This window comes from Cherax quadricarinatus, chromosome 54, assembly GCF_038502225.1.
Source record: "Cherax quadricarinatus isolate ZL_2023a chromosome 54, ASM3850222v1, whole genome shotgun sequence".
Lineage (NCBI taxonomy): Eukaryota > Metazoa > Arthropoda > Malacostraca > Decapoda > Parastacidae > Cherax > Cherax quadricarinatus.
This window is the reverse complement of record NC_091345.1, coordinates 945,476-961,810: the sequence shown is the minus strand read 5'-3', so window position 1 is coordinate 961,810 and position 16,335 is coordinate 945,476. Positions and strand designations below refer to the sequence as shown.

Sequence of the window (16,335 nt, the reverse complement as noted above, 5' to 3'; positions counted from 1 at the left end):
GCTAGAAATTTCCTTACCTTGATGGGTAGTTATGTCTGCCAGGGCGAGATGTTTAGTGCTATGTTGATTTGTTTTATTACGTCAGTTTCTATGCAATAACCAGAGAATGACTTTGTTATACAGAAGGTTCATGTAGTTATTCGCTATTTTTGAGACCAGTTTATTAGGCAACTTTTTGGAAAAATAACCAATTTAACCATATCTAGGAAGAACCTGGTTTTAAAGCCCAAACATAGCTCTGTTAATGAGCTAAACAGAAGGAAGTGAATTAGAGTGGTTTAGAGGTGTGTGCGTGTGTGTAGGATGGATGTCAATCTAACTTAGTGTCAGGTAGTATTTATTTACCTAACTTCTCATGCTATCTATCTATCTATCTATATATATATATGTATATATATATATATATATATATATATATATAAATATCTATATATATATATATATATATATATATATAGATATATAGCTTCCTTGGATGCTTCACTTTCATAGTTCCTTGATAATGTGAGTAGTCACGAAAGCGCTTGGAATTTCTCTATTCTTTCAGAGTGGTTGTTTTGCATATTTTGAAATCACCTGTTTACTGTGATCTTATTGCATATATATATATATATATATATATATATATATATATATATATATATATATATATATATATATATATATATATATATATATATTATATATATACAGTGGTCCCTCGCCTTTCGTAGTTCTCGGCAATCGTAAATTTCGCCAATCATAGGGGTATTTTTGTATAAACATGGACTCGCTTTTCATAGGTTGACTCGCGAATAGTAGTTCGTCCAGGACGCTTATGCACGGTGTCAGCAGGGAAGGCCTCCCTACCCAGCCAGTCTAGCATTGTTTACCAGTGAGTGAAGGTCCCCTCAAGTGCTCCTACGAAATATTTCATAATATTCCACTCATTTTAGTGCTTGCAAGTACTAAATAAGCTACCATGGCTCCAAAGAAAGCTCCTAGTGCCAAGCCTGTGGTAAAGAAGGTGAGAAATATGTACAGTGACAAAGTCTTGTACCATTTTAGGGAAGTGTTAAAGAGACGCCAGAAACAGAGCTCTCTCCACAGTTACTTTGCGAGACAGGACTAGAGTGACTCTCAAGGTGGTCCTAGTGGCATTAAGAAACAGAAGAGAAGCAACCCCAGAGAAGCAATTGGTACCTGAGGTGTTGCTAGAAGGGGATTCCCCTTCCAAACTGTAAACAATCCAATCTCTCTGCTCCTCCAGTCTCCCATACACTAAGAAGAATCTCCAATAAAGGTAAGTGTTATGCTGTTAATGTTTCATTCATCATTTCCCATTGTATTGTTTATGTACTACATGTATATTTCATGTAAAAAAATTTTGTTTTAATACTTCTGAGTGTCAGAAACGGATTAATTGTATTTACATTATTTCTTATTTTACCTGGAGTTTACCTGGAGAGAGTTCCGGGGGTCAACGCCCCCGCGGCCCGGTCTGTGACCAGGCCTCCTGGTGGATCAGAGCCTGATCAACCAGGCTGTTGCTGCTGGCTGCACGCAAACCAACGTACGAGCCACAGCCCGGCTGATCCGGAACTTTAGGTGCTTGTCCAGTGCCAGCTTGAAGACTGCCAGGGGTCTGTTGGTAATCCCCCTTATGTGTGCTGGGAGGCAGTTGAACAGTCTCGGGCCCCTGACACTTATTGTATGGTCTCTTAACGTGCTAGTGACACCCCTGCTTTTCATTGGGGGGATGGTGCATCGTCTGCCAAGTCTTTTGCTTTCGTAGTGAGTGATTTTCGTGTGCAAGTTCGGTACTAGTCCCTCTAGGATTTTCCAGGTGTATATAATCATGTATCTCTCCCTCCTGCGTTCCAGGGAATACAGGGAATCCAGGAGCTTTGTCAAACCGTTTCGCTCCTGGAGGGCGAAACGTTGCCACAGTAAAATGTCATAAAAGTTGCACTTGTGTCTTTTTACCTAACATGTTAACTCTTGATTGTTTCTTCTTTTGGACCCTTGTACACTCTGTTTCCTCATTCTACGATTTGACTGCAACAAAGGTCCTGATCTCTCAAAGCATCTTTTCCCCATTTGTCTTCCGACGGAAATCAATCCTACTTAAAGCGAAGATCAGAAAGAGCTGCTGCTGTTATGTCAGTCATCTCCAAAAACAGATTAAGTCTTGGTTTCACTGCCCAATGGAAATAAGTTAGACAGTCCTCGATGACGCACTGACTTTCCTGGGTTATCCTGGGTGGCTAACCCTCCGGGGTTAAAAATCCTAACGAAATCTTATCTTATCTTACCTGCTGCATGGATTACTGAAGACAATTAGGGCTCTGGTGGCCTGGTGGTTAACGCTCTCGCTTCACACGGCGAGGGTCCGGGTTCGATTCCCAGCCAGAGTAGAAACATTGGGCGTGTTTATTTCCACCTGTTGTCTATGTTCCCCATCAGTAAAAAATGGGTACCTGGGTGTTAGTCGACTGGTGTGGGTCGCATCTTGGGACACTGACCTTATTTGCCCGAGATGCTCAGCATAACAAGTGGCTTTCTATGTAGTAGTATGTCATTGTTGTCAGCTAGGACTGTATACCATGTACCTGGAGTTTACCTGGAGAGAGTTCCGGGGGTCAACGCCCCCGCGGCCCGGTCTGTGACCAGGCCTCCTGGTGGATCAGAGCCTGATCAACCAGGCTGTTGCTGCTGGCTGCACGCAAACCAACGTACGAGCCACAGTCCTGCTGGTCAGGTACCGACTTTAGGTGCTTGTCCAGTGCCAGCTTGAAGACTGCCAGGGATCTATTGGTAATCCCGCTTATGTATGCTGGGAGGCAGTTGAACAGTCTCGGGCCCCTGACACTTATTGTATTGTCTCTTAACGTGCTAGTGACACCCCTGCTTTTCATTGGGGGGATGTTGCATCGTCTGCCAAGTCTTTTGCTTTCGTAGTGAGTGATTTTCGTGTACTAGTCCCTTTAGGATTTTCCAGGTGTATATAATCATGTATCTCTCCCGCCTGTGTTCCAGGGAATGCAGATTCAGGAACTTCAGGGGGGTCATCGGTCAAAAAATTGTAGCTCTTTTGTTTACCGTCCGATTTCCTCCAGTTTTGGTGCGCAAGACAAAGTGTTTTCACTCTTTGTTAAAAATATTTATCAAAAATATACTTCAAACAACAACTGAGAAAAGACTGAAAAAGGACTAACTTACCGAAAATGCCCTTGTAGCCAAATTTAATCCTATATGGGACGACGTAAGGTTGTTTGGACACTTGGTGCCGAGAGAACAATGTTAATACGACTTTCTAAAGCTATAATGTCCTCTAAATGTCTTATCTTTATTTCACAAAAAAATAAAGTTTGTTTGTTCTTGGAATGTTGCAAAATATCTGCCCTTTACTCCCACATAAATCCCAAAATAATTGGAATATTTCCCCCAAAATAACTTATTATTATTTATAATCAATGGGGAAGCGCTAAACCCGGAGGATTATACAGCGCCTAGGGGAGGGGGGGGGGTGGAAGGCATTCAGGCTTAATTCGGGGAACTGGAGCACAGATCCAATTCCCTAAGTCAAGAGCCCCTCACCAACATCAAGGAACCTTCCTTGAGGAAAAAAAAAAAAAAAAACTTTAGTGAATAGAGAAATCATTATTTTACAATTTCTGTGAATATTATTCCATTTAATTAAGTAATAAAGGAAGAATTATGGAATTTAGGTGAATAAGTTACTTCCAAGATATTTTCCTGGAACGCCGGCCGGCCCACCGTCTCGAAAAAAAAAAATTCGCGAAGATCGCGTTTGATTGGGTGTATTTCTTAGTAAACTGATGTTCTAGTGTAGTTATCCTCTTCAAAACACCGTTTTCTCTTACTTAAAGACCAAAGAATACGACATGAGAGGATTCACTCATTTATATCGAAATATTCCCGATAGTCTCTCGCCATATTATGGCTTATTTTATTCAGTCTAGAGTATATAGCATGTTTGTATGTTATTTATAGTGTTTATTACATCATATTAGATCAATTCTGATAGATAAATAAGCCGTAGAGTTGATATATAAGCTGATATAAGCGTAATAATGAAGTGATTTCTCCTGGCACTCTCTGGAGCGGGAACACTGCCGAGTGTTCCCATATTGTGCCTGGTTGGCTCTAAGTCTATGGATAAGCTCTGCCTACTGTTTTATGATGCCAAATAGTCAGTTATTATATTAGAAAGAATAATGCAAGAAAAAGAGATAAAAAACAAGGAAAAAATTCCAAAAAATATATGAGCTGTGAGCAGACTCGCTACCCACATCACCGTCACCATACCTGATATAAATGACTATAATTTCTTGTAGAAACGTCGTAGAACATTAATTCTGGTACCATTGTTAGTTAGTTTAATATGTTTATTATGCACCCCATACCCATCCTGTGGGCGGTAGTCAAAAGATTACAGAGGTACATAATTGGTCCAGGGACTGGACTCCAAAGTTTTGATAGCTGAGCAAGTTACAGAGGTAATGAACCATTGTGTTGCCAAAGAGTTAAGCTATTTTTCGGTATAAATAACTCAATTTCCATATTTTTTCGATTTTTTGAGAGCGCGCGGAAAATTGCTCTACAGCCCCCTTCAAATTTTCCACAGGAATCCAAAAACCAGGCCAACATACTGACGTTATTTCCCTGAATCCCAGGCACAATTATTCTGATTTCATGAAAGGATACATACACGGTATCCTCATCTTAGCGCTACGGGAGAGCCTCACACCCTCCCTTCCCAACAGATATTATGTACCACCTGTAATATGATATATTACAATTAATAAAACCACCACTGACGAAACGTCATCTTCAGTAAATGCCTTGATAATGAAATGTGTATTATTCCCACACTGGGTTGGTAGATCTACTGCAGTGCCTCTCTTCTTATGTTCTCAACTACAATGAGGCAAACGTAAGATAAGATAACATTTCGTTCGGATTTTTAACCCCGGAGGGTTAGCCACCCAGGATAACCCAAGAAAGTCAGTGCGTCATCGAGGACTGTCTAACTTATTTCCATTGGGGTCCTTAATCTTGTCCCCCAGGATGCGACCCACACCAGTCGACTAACACCCAGGTACCTATTTGCTGCTAGGTGAACAGGACAACAGGTGTAAGGAAACGTGTCGAAATGTTTCCACCCGCCGGGAATCGAACCCGGGCCCTCCGTGTGTGAACCGGGAGCTTTAGCCACCAGGCCACCGGGCCACGTATACCAGTTGTATGGCGACTTTTATAACCTTTTAATATCATTCAGTAAACAAAGAAATACAGCCAATATGGTAATAATGATGCTCTTCGTGGAATGTAAATCCCAGCCTCCTACCGAAAAAAAAAAATATACCGTTATCTTTACAATGATGCTTTAATATCAAGTACGTACTTCGGTTGTAAATATATGACATTATCTGCAGATCTCACTTGGTTTATCTTCGTAGCGATAACATAAACTTTCTTCAACAACCTTACCATGGGATTTTTTTATCAAGACGTAAGCGAGTTACTCAACCAGGGACACACCAGTACACTCCAGGTTATTCGTTGCAAGGAGAGCACATCAGTTACTGTTGGTGACGTGTGGTGCTCTGTTAAATTGTAAGCTTCGCTGGGCTGCAGTGTTTTATTATTATTGTAAGTTTAGTGGCAGTAATATATCAAGTTTTATTGAGAAATAGCATTGGATTGCCGCAGGTGAATAATGCACAAATGAGCTCACGCACTGAAATACTGATACTTCCATATGAATTTTAAAATAAGTTGACAGAACTTCCTTTGTTCATAGTTGTCAGCCCGACACACAGGGTAAAGTGTTTGACATCGTTGTGTAGTGCGACGAAATTTCTCCTCTTAACTTATTCCCAAATGCAGTGTTGGTTGTTGTTGTTGTGGTGGTGGTGTGCGCACCTGGTCACTGGCGCAGTTGCAAAGGGAGGAGTTTACCTGGAGACCTTCCAAAGTGGTGTGTGGAAGGTGCCAGAGGACACACTCCACAACCTTACACTGTCTCTCGGCTTCAACGCCACTGAGGTTATTTGTGATCATGGAAGTGACCTGAAGGAGGCGCAGCTGGTGGTGACGGTGGTGCCTGACAAAGAATGGAAGCTGGACTTTGTGGATACCAATGTCAACTTCACTGCGGAGGAAGTGTGTGAAGAAGTCAACAAGAGCCTCACTTTCTCTGGTTACTACTGGGGAGTCACCAGACTGACCTTCCTCCTCACTCACAACGACCTCGACCCTTACTTCACTAACTCCACTTTACTAAGAGATGACCTTATGGTAAGTTATCTTCAGAGCAACTTAGTGAGAGAAGGCTTAATAATAAGTGTTTTCCTCACACTACTTACTAAAAGATGACTTTATGGTAAGTGTCACTTAATACCACCTTTCTAAAAGACAATGGTAAGTGTCATCTTGCTACAATGATCTTAGTATGCCAGGTCAAGGCCCAGGCTTCCTAGTGGCCTTGTTTGTCCTGGGATTTTGAAGCATTATTATTATAATCAAAAGGAAGCGCTAAACCTACCAGGGTCATACAGCGCTGCAGGGTAGGAACTGATGCAGGTTCTAAGGACAAATAAGGGTGGAGATGACAATAAAGGTAAAGTTAGGAGGGGCTGTGAAGAGTGCTAAAGGAAGGATTATCAACGTTTGTATAACAAATCATTTGCTGTCAAAAAGTCGACGACGGAGTCTGTGTCAAAGGTGGGGCCGTCAGCGAGGAGGGAAAATAAAGTGAGGGTGTTAGAGCGGTGATGCCGTCGGTGGAAAATTCTGTTTTCGTTGATAGACAAGACAAACCAGTAGAATATGGGAAATTGAAACAGGAACTAGACAATTCTCACAAAGTGAAACAGGAGATACCCATTAGTTAGACAAGTGTGTCCGATGCGAAGACCAAAGAGTGTTGTCTCTCAACCTCGGTATCGATGACAAGAAGGCCAGAAACCCAAACTTGGTTTGATAGAATGTAATTTGCTAGGAGTCATATCAGACCAACATTGCTGCCAACGGTTGCAAAGGTGGGTAGAGATTATAACAAAATAGTCAGAGAATGGAATACCTCTATATGAACATCAAAATGGTATACAATACCGACAGGTTGTTAGGTAAGACACATATGCAACAGTTAGACAACTTTATTCCGAAACGTTTCGCCTACACAGTAGGCTTCTTCAGTCGAATACAGAAAGTAGGCAGGAACAGTAGAGATGTGAAGACGATGTAATCAGTCCATCACCCTTAAAGTCGTAGAATTTGAGATTGTCAGTCCCTCGGCCTGGAGAAGTTCAGTTCCATAGTCAGGAACTATCTGAAGATCAAGCGACAGTGCGGAGACTTAAATACTGTCGGAAGGAGAGGTGCAGGGTAGTAGTAGTAGTAGTAGTAGTAGTAGTAGTAGTAGTAGTGAGAGGCCACTGAGAGGTCATGTCCCTCTCAGATCCAACACTTCTCACTTGAAAAGCTTGTCCAAGGTGTTTTCTGTACCAAGATGCCACGTGTTGCAGTGTCTGACAAGATGAACATCAAAATGGTATACAATACCGACAGGTTGTTAGGTAAGACACATATGCAACAGTTAGACAACTTTATTCCGAAACGTTTCGCCTACACAGTAGGCTTCTTCAGTCGAATACAGAAAGTAGGCAGGAACAGTAGAGATGTGAAGACGATGTAATCAGTCCATCACCCTTAAAGTCGTAGAATTTGAGGTTGTCAGTCCCTCGGCCTGGAGAAGTTCAGTTCCATAGTCAGGAACTATCTGAAGATCAAGCGACAGTGCGGAGACTTAAGTACTGTCGGAAGGAGAGGTGCAGGGTAGTAGTAGTAGTAGTAGTGAGAGGCCACTGAGAGGTCATGTCCCTCTCAGATCCAACACTTCTCACTTGAAAAGCTTGTCCAAGGTGTTTTCTGTACCAAGATGCCACGTGTTGCAGTGTCTGACAAGATGAACATCAAAATGGTATACAATACCGACAGGTTGTTAGGTAAGACACATATGCAACAGTTAGACAACTTTATTCCGAAACGTTTCGCCTACACAGTAGGCTTCTTCAGTCGAATACAGAAAGTAGGCAGGAACAGTAGAGATGTGAAGACGATGTAATCAGTCCATCACCCTTAAAGTCGTAGAATTTGAGGTTGTCAGTCCCTCGGCCTGGAGAAGTTCAGTTCCATAGTCAGGAACTATCTGAATATCAAGCGACAGTGCGGAGACTTAAATACTGTCGGAAGGAGAGGTGCAGGGTAGTAGTAGTAGTAGTAGTAGTAGTAGTAGTAGTAGTAGTGAGAGGCCACTGAGAGGTCATGTCCCTCTCAGATCCAAAACTTCTCACTTGAAAAGCTTGTCCAAGGTGTTTTCTGTACCAAGATGCCACGTGTTGCAGTGTCTGACAAGATGAACATCAAAATGGTATACAATACCGACAGGTTATTAGGTAAGACACATATGCAACAGTTAGACAACTTTATCTTCAGATAGTTCCTGACTATGGAACTGAACTTCTCCAGGCCGAGGGACTGACAACCTCAAATTCTACGACTTTAAGGGTGATGGACTGATTACATCGTCTTCACATCTCTACTGTTCCTGCCTACTTTCTGTATTCGACTGAAGAAGCCTACTGTGTAGGCGAAACGTTTCGGAATAAAGCTGTCTAACTGTTGCATATGTGTCTTACCTAACAACCTGTCGGTATTGTATACCATTTTGATGTTCATCTTGTCAGACACTGCAACACGTGGCATCTTGGTACAGAAAACACCTTGGACAAGCTTTTCAAGTGAGAAGTGTTGGATCTGAGAGGGACATGACCTCTCAGTGGCCTCTCACTACTACTACTACTACTACTACCCTGCACCTCTCCTTCCGACAGTATTTAAGTCTCCCCACTGTCGCTTGATCTTCATACAGTTGCTCGCTTGCTTGCTTGATCTTCAGATAGTTCCTGACTATGGAACTGAACTTCTCCAGGCCGAGGGACTGACAACCTCAAATTCTACGACTTTAAGGGTGATGGACTGATTACATCGTCTTCACATCTCTACTGTTCCTGCCTACTTTCTGTATTCGACTGAAGAAGCCTACTGTGTAGGCGAAACGTTTCGGAATAAAGTTGTCTAACTGTTGCATATGTGTCTTACCTAACAACCTGTCGGTATTGTATACCATTTTGATGTTCATCTTGTCAGACACTGCAACACGTGGCATCTTGGTACAGAAAACACCTTGGACAAGCTTTTCAAGTGAGAAGTGTTGGATCTGAGAGGGACATGACCTCTCAGTGGCCTCTCACTACTACTACTACTACTACTACTACTACTACTACTACTACCCTGCACCTCTCCTTCCGACAGTATTTAAGTCTCCGCACTGTCTTGATCTTCAGATAGTTCCTGACTATGGAACTGAACTTCTCCAGGCCGAGGGACTGACAACCTCAAATTCTACGACTTTAAGGGTGATGGACTGATTACATCTTCACATCTCTACTGTTCCTGCCTACTTTCTGTATTCGACTGAAGAAGCCTACTGTGTAGGCGAAACGTTTCGGAATAAAGTTGTCTAACTGTTGCATATGTGTCTTACCTAACAACCTGTCGGTATTGTATACCATTTTGATGTTCATCTTGTCAGACACTGCAACACGTGGCATCTTGGTACAGAAAACACCTTGGACAAGCTTTTCAAGTGAGAAGTGTTGGATCTGAGAGGGACATGACCTCTCAGTGGCCTCTCACTACTACTACTACTACTACTACTACTACTACTACTACTACCCTGCACCTCTCCTTCCGACAGTATTTAAGTCTCCGCACTGACGCTTGATCTTCAGATAGTTCCTGACTATGGAACTGAACTTCTCCAGGCCGAGGGACTGACAACCTCAAATTCTACGACTTTAAGGGTGATGGACTGATTACATCGTCTTCACATCTCTACTGTTCCTGCCTACTTTCTGTATTCGACTGAAGAAGCCTACTGTGTAGGCGAAACGTTTCGGAATAAAGTTGTCTAACTGTTGCATATGTCTTACCTAACAACCTGTCGGTATTGTATACCATTTTGATGTTCATCTTGTCAGACACTGCAACACGTGGCATCTTGGTACAGAAAACACCTTGGACAAGCTTTTCAAGTGAGAAGTGTTGGATCTGAGAGGGACATGACCTCTCAGTGGCCTCTCACTACTACTACTACTACTACTACTACTACTACTACTACTACTACTACTACTACTACTACTACTACCCTGCACCTCTCCTTCCGACAGTATTTAAGTCTCCGCACTGTCGCTTGATCTTCAGATAGTTCCTGACTATGGAACTGAACTTCTCCAGGCCGAGGGACTGACAACCTCAAATTCTACGACTTTAAGGGTGATGGACTGATTACATCGTCTTCACATCTCTACTGTTCCTGCCTACTTTCTGTATTCGACTGAAGAAGCCTACTGTGTAGGCGAAACGTTTCGGAATAAAGTTGTCTAACTGTTGCATATGTGTCTTACCTAACAACCTCTATATGAAACTGGTAGGTCATGTACTGCAGATCGCACAGCAGAGTCTGCCAGCTCATTGCCCTGAACATCAACATGACCAGGAACCCAACAAAAAACGGTTTCTTTATTTTTGCTAGTAATGTGACGTAACCAAAGTTGTATGCGAAGAACTAGGGGATGAGGCGAGTCAATTTTTTTAATAGCTTGCAAAACACTAAAGGAGTCTCGACGTGTCATTAATTAAGGTTTCATTTCTTCTCCTGTTGACCACCAGTCATGAATATTTTATGTATATCATTATATCAACAGTAGAATATACTTACCAGTATGGTAATAAGACACTGGTACACACGTATAAAAATGTGTGTAACATCTGCTTCCTTATGAGAAGCTCTCACTAGCAAGGACTATTGACACCGTCACCAAGACTCCTAACATCTGTCTCACAAGAGGCTTGAAAAACACTTTCAGGAGTAAAAACTGTAAATGGTAGTAAATATCGATTACAAATTACCTAATGGTTGGTCATGAGCACGCTTATTAACCGTAAGTTAACTATCCATGAATTTCCCCACCCAGTTTTGTGGCCACGTGACTTGGGGGTTAAATTAAGAAATTGTCTCCAACGGATTTGGATCAGAGATCTGAATCCACGATTCGTTGTAAGGCCTCTGAAGCACGTTGTTAATTGTCAGGTAACGTTGGGAAACCGTGTGAGACTCAAGAGATAGAAGTCACTGTCTGACTTTTTTGGGTTATCCCAGGTTCTCTACATATATGCAGTTTTATAACCTGCATGAACTGTATCACTGTAGGCAACAAGAGCATTTCACCCCTCCGTGGAAGATATGTTCATTTAATATCACATATCTGCAAGTCCCTCCCAAGAAGCTTATTGCTAGTAATCCCTTCCTTAAATCTCTTGTTAGAGCAACTGCTCAAGAAGAAATTTCTCACCTAGCTGGTAGTAATAAATTATCACAAGTTATATACACTGATGGATCTAAACAGGAGTCTTCTGGCAGGGCTGCATCTGCTCTTGTTGCCACCTCCCTTGTTAAAAACGATAATAAATTTGTTGAGTTAGGCATAGGAATTAACAACTGGGTGTCTACACTGCAAACTGAATTGTTTGCAATCCTAATGGCGCTAAAGCTAACCTATGACACTGAGCTTGACTCTATCATCATTACTGATTCTATGTCATCATTGAAGGCTCTTGACTCATGTAATGACTCCAACAACATGCTCATTGGAGAAACCAGGAATAGATACTCAAAAATTAGGGACAAAGGAATTAATGTACAATTGCTATGGATCCCATCACACATTGGATTACTCCTTCATGATAAAGTTGATATGTTAGCCAAGAAGAGTACACAGAAGGAGAATGTAGAATATAACTTTGGCATTAGGAATAATATTAGGAGAGAAGTAAATAATGAAAATGATTGTTATAGGAATGCAGTTAGAAGCCTGAGTAGATCTATAACCCACTATGATAACATGAACGTAGATATGTTTATGGAGCAACGTGCAATGTGAACAGACTGACTGATGTTGTAGGGGATGTACCTCTGTAATCTTTTGACTACCGCCCACAGGATGGGTATGGGGTGCATAATAAACATATTAACTAAAACTGTTGTAGTGGCCAGGCTTAGGCTTGGTTACAAGTACTTCTGGCAGTTTGGGAGACACACAGATGATGATCAAACTAAATGTAAATTATGTGATCAGGTATATGGTCACTCTCTTGAGCACTATGTGCTTAATTGTCCACTTATTGAGGAATACAGAGACAGACAGTATAATAACCTACGTGACATGTCAAGATATCTTATTAATGTAAATAAGATACCAGATATACTAAGCAAATTTCCTAAATTTGCTTGTAACAGATAAGTGAACTATAGATATGTAGATATAAATCCATATGTATTCCAGTTAACCCTTTGGGGCCTAGTTCCTAGGCCTTTTGTGTATCCATATGCTCTCGCGCTACCGTCCGCAGGATGCATATGGGGTGCACAATAAACTTGCCACTTCGGTGGCAAAATCTAAATCTACACATATGCTGCTATGTATAATAATTCTATGTAACTGTATTTGTGTATACCTGAAGAAACTTACTTACTTACTAACTCCTTGTCCAAAAGATGGCTACCAGCGTCCTTCGCTCTCTAGGCTAGTGCACTGGAGGACCGCTAGGTGTCTCTGTGTACCTAATTTTCCCTACTCATTTCTATCTGGAGTTTACCTGGAGTTTACCTGGAGAGAGTTCCGGGGATCAACGCCCCCGCGGCCCGGTCTGTGACCAGGCCTCCTGGTGGATCACAGCCTGATCAACCAGGGTGTTACTGCTGGCTGCACGCAAACCAACGTACGAGCCACAGCCCGGCTGGTCAGGTACCGACTTTAGGTGCTTGTCCAGTGCCAGCTTGAAGACTGCCAGGGGTCTATTGGTAATCCCCCTTATGTATGCTCTGGTGGCCTGGTGGCTAACGCTCTTGCTTCACACGGCGACGGCCTGGGTTCGATTCCCAGCCAGAGTAGAAACATTGGACGTGTTTCTTTCCACCTGTTGTCTATGTTCCCCATCAGTAAAATGGGTACCTGGGTGTTAGTCGACTGGTGTGGGTCGCATCCTGGGACACTGACCTAATTTGCCCGAAATGCGGAGCATAACAAGGGAGTTTCTATAAGATAAGATAAGATAAGATTTCGTTCGGATTTTTAACCCCGGAGGGTTAGCCACCCAGGATAACCCAAGAAAGTCAGTGCGTCATCGAGGACTGTCTAACTTATTTCCATTGGGGTCCTTAATCTTGTCCCCCAGGATGCGACCCACACCAGTCGACTAACACCCAGGTACCTATTTGCTGCTAGGTGAACAGGACAACAGGTGTAAGGAAACGTGTCGAATGTTTCCACCCGGCGGGAATCGAACCCGGGCCCTCCGTGCGTGAAGCGGGAGCTTTAGCCACCATTGTTGTCAGCTAGGACTGTATACCTTGTACATGCACTTGTAGTAAATAAAGATATTATTATTATTATTATTATTATTATTATTATTATTATTATTATTATTATTATTATTATTATGCTGGGAGGCAGTTGAACAGTCTCGGGCCCCTGACACTTATTGTATGGTCTCTTAATGTGCTAGTGACACCCCTGCTTTTCATTGGGGGGATGTTGCATCGTCTGCCAAGTCTTTTGCTTTCGTAGTGAGTGATTTTCGTGTGCAAGTTCGGTACTAGTCCCTCTAGGATTTTCCAGGTGTATATAATCATGTATCTCTCCCGCCTGCGTTAAAGGGAATACAGCTTCAGGAACCTCAAGCGCTCCCAGTAATTGAGGTGTTTTATCTCCGTTATGCGCGCCGTGAAGGTTCTCTGTACATTTTCTAGGTCAGCAATTTCACCTGCCTTGAAAGGTGCTGTTAGTGTGCAGCAATATTCCAGCCTAGATAGAACAAGTGACCTGAAGAGTGTCATCATAGGCTTGGCATCCCTAGTTTTGAAGGTTCTCATTATCCATCCTGTCATTTTTCTAGCAGATGCGATCGATACAATGTTACGGTCCTTGAAGGTGAGATCCTCCGACATGATCACTCCCAGGTCTTTGACGTTGGTGTTTCGCTCTATTTTGTGGCCAGAATTTGTTTTGTGCTCTGATGAAGATTTAATTTCCTCGTGTTTACCATATCTGAGTAATTGAAATTTCTCATCGTTGAACTTCATATTGTTTTCTGCAGCCCACTGAAAGATTTGGTTGATGTCCGCCTGGAGCCTTGCAGTGTCTGCAATGGAAGACACTGTCATGCAGATTCGGATGTCATCTGCAAAGGAAGACACGGTGCTGTGGCTGACATCCTTGTCTATGTTAGATATGAGGATGAGGAACAAGATGGGAGCAAGTACTGTGCCTTGTGGAACAGAGCTTTTCACCGTAGCCGCCTCAGACTTTACTTTCTTGACTACTACTCTTTGTGTTCTGTTTGTGAGGAAATTATAGATCCATCGACCAACTTTTCCTGTTATTCCTTTAGCACGCATTTTGTGCGCTGTTACGCCATCGTCACACTTGTCGAAGGCTTTTGCAAAGTCTGTATATATTACATCTGCATTATTTTTGTCTTTTTTGCATCTGCGACTTTGTCGTAGTGATCCAATAGTTGAGACAGACAGGAGCGACCTGTTCTAAACCCATGTTGCTCTGGGTTGTGTAATTGATGTGTTTCTAGATGGGTGGTGATCTTGCTTCTTAGGACCCTTTCAAAGATTTTTATGATATGGGATGTTAGTGCTATCGGTCTGTAGTTCTTTCCTATTGCTTTATTGCCCCCTTTGTGGAGTGGGGCTATGTCTGTTGTTTTTAGTAACTGTGGGACGACCCCCGTGTCCATGCTCCCTCTTCATAGGATGGTAAAAGCTGGTTACAGGGGCTTCTTGCAGTTCTTGATGAACACGGAGTTCCATGAGTCTGGCCCTGGGGCAGAGTGCATGGGCATGTCATTTATCGCCTATTCGAAGTCATTTGGCGTCAGTATAACATCAGATAGGCTTGTGTTAACCAAATTCTGTGGCTCTCTCATAAAAAATTCATTTTGATCTTCGACTCTCAGTCTCGTTAGTGGCTTGCTAAAAACTGAGTCATATTGGGACTTGAGTAGCTCACTCATTTCCTTGCTGTCATCTGTGTAGGACCCATCTTGTTTAAGTAGGGGCCCAATACTGGACGTTGTTTTCAACTTTGATTTGGCATAGGAAAAGAAATACTTTGGGTTTCTTTCTATTTCATTTATGGCTTTTAGTTCTTCCCGCGATTCCTGACTCCTGTAAGATTCCTTTAGCTGAAGTTTGATGCTTGCTATTTCTCTGACCAGTGGCTCCCTACGCATTTCAGATATATTGGCCTCATTTAGCCGCTCTGTTATTCTTTTCCGTCGCCTGTAAAGGGAGCGCCTGTCTCTTTCTATTTTACATCTACTCCTCCTTTTTCTTAGAGGAATAAGCCTTGTGCATACATCGAGTGCCACCAAGTTAATCTGTTCTAGGCATAAGTTGGGGTCTGTGTTGCTTAGTCTATCTTCCCAGCTTATGTTGGTTAGGACTTGGTTTACTTGGTCCCACTTTATATTTTTGTTATTGAAGTTGAATTTGGTGAATGCTTCCTCGTGACTAATCTCATTATGTCGGTCTGGGGCTCCGGGTATACATGTCTGAGCCTCAATTATGTTGTGATCTGAGTATATTGTTTTTGATATTGTGACATTTCGTATCAGATCATCATTGTTAGTGAAGATGAGGTCTAGTGTATTCTCCATTCTAGTAGGCTCTATTATTTGCTGGTTTAAATTGAATTTTGTGCAGAGATTTAAAAGCTCGTGTGTGTGTGTGAGTTCTCGTCAGAGTTGCCTCCTGGTGTTATTACTGCAACAACATTATTTGCTATATTCCTCCATTTTAGGTGCCTTAAGTTGAAATCCCCCAGGAGCAAGATGTTGGGGGCAGGGGCTGGCAGATTTTCCAGACAGTGGTCAATTTTTAACAGCTGTTCCTAGAATTGCTGGGACTTTGCATCCGGAGGCTTGTAGACTACCACAATTACTAGGTTTTGGTTCTCGATCTTTACTGCTAAAACTTCCACTTCATCATTTGAGGCATTAAGCAGTTCTGTGCAAACAAGTGACTCTGCAATGTACAGGCCAACCGCCCCACCCCCCTTTTTTTGCCTGTTTTCACTGTCGCATCTGTATAGGTTGTAACCTGGGATCCATATTTCGTTGTCCAAGTGATCC

At 42.3% G+C, this 16,335-nt stretch overlaps 1 protein-coding gene across 1 annotated transcript in view; it reads left to right on the top strand.

Moving 5' to 3' along the window:
* The first annotated feature begins 5,525 nt into the window (after positions 1 to 5,525).
* Positions 5,526 to 16,335, top strand: part of LOC128699107 (hepatic sodium/bile acid cotransporter) — a 54,769-nt gene continuing 43,959 nt past the window's right edge. Inside the window, exon 1 of the mRNA XM_053791625.2 lies at positions 5,526 to 6,306. Coding sequence (XP_053647600.1) covers positions 5,890 to 6,306 — 417 coding nt within the window. The 5' untranslated portion in view covers positions 5,526 to 5,889. The remainder of the gene's footprint in view (positions 6,307 to 16,335) is intronic.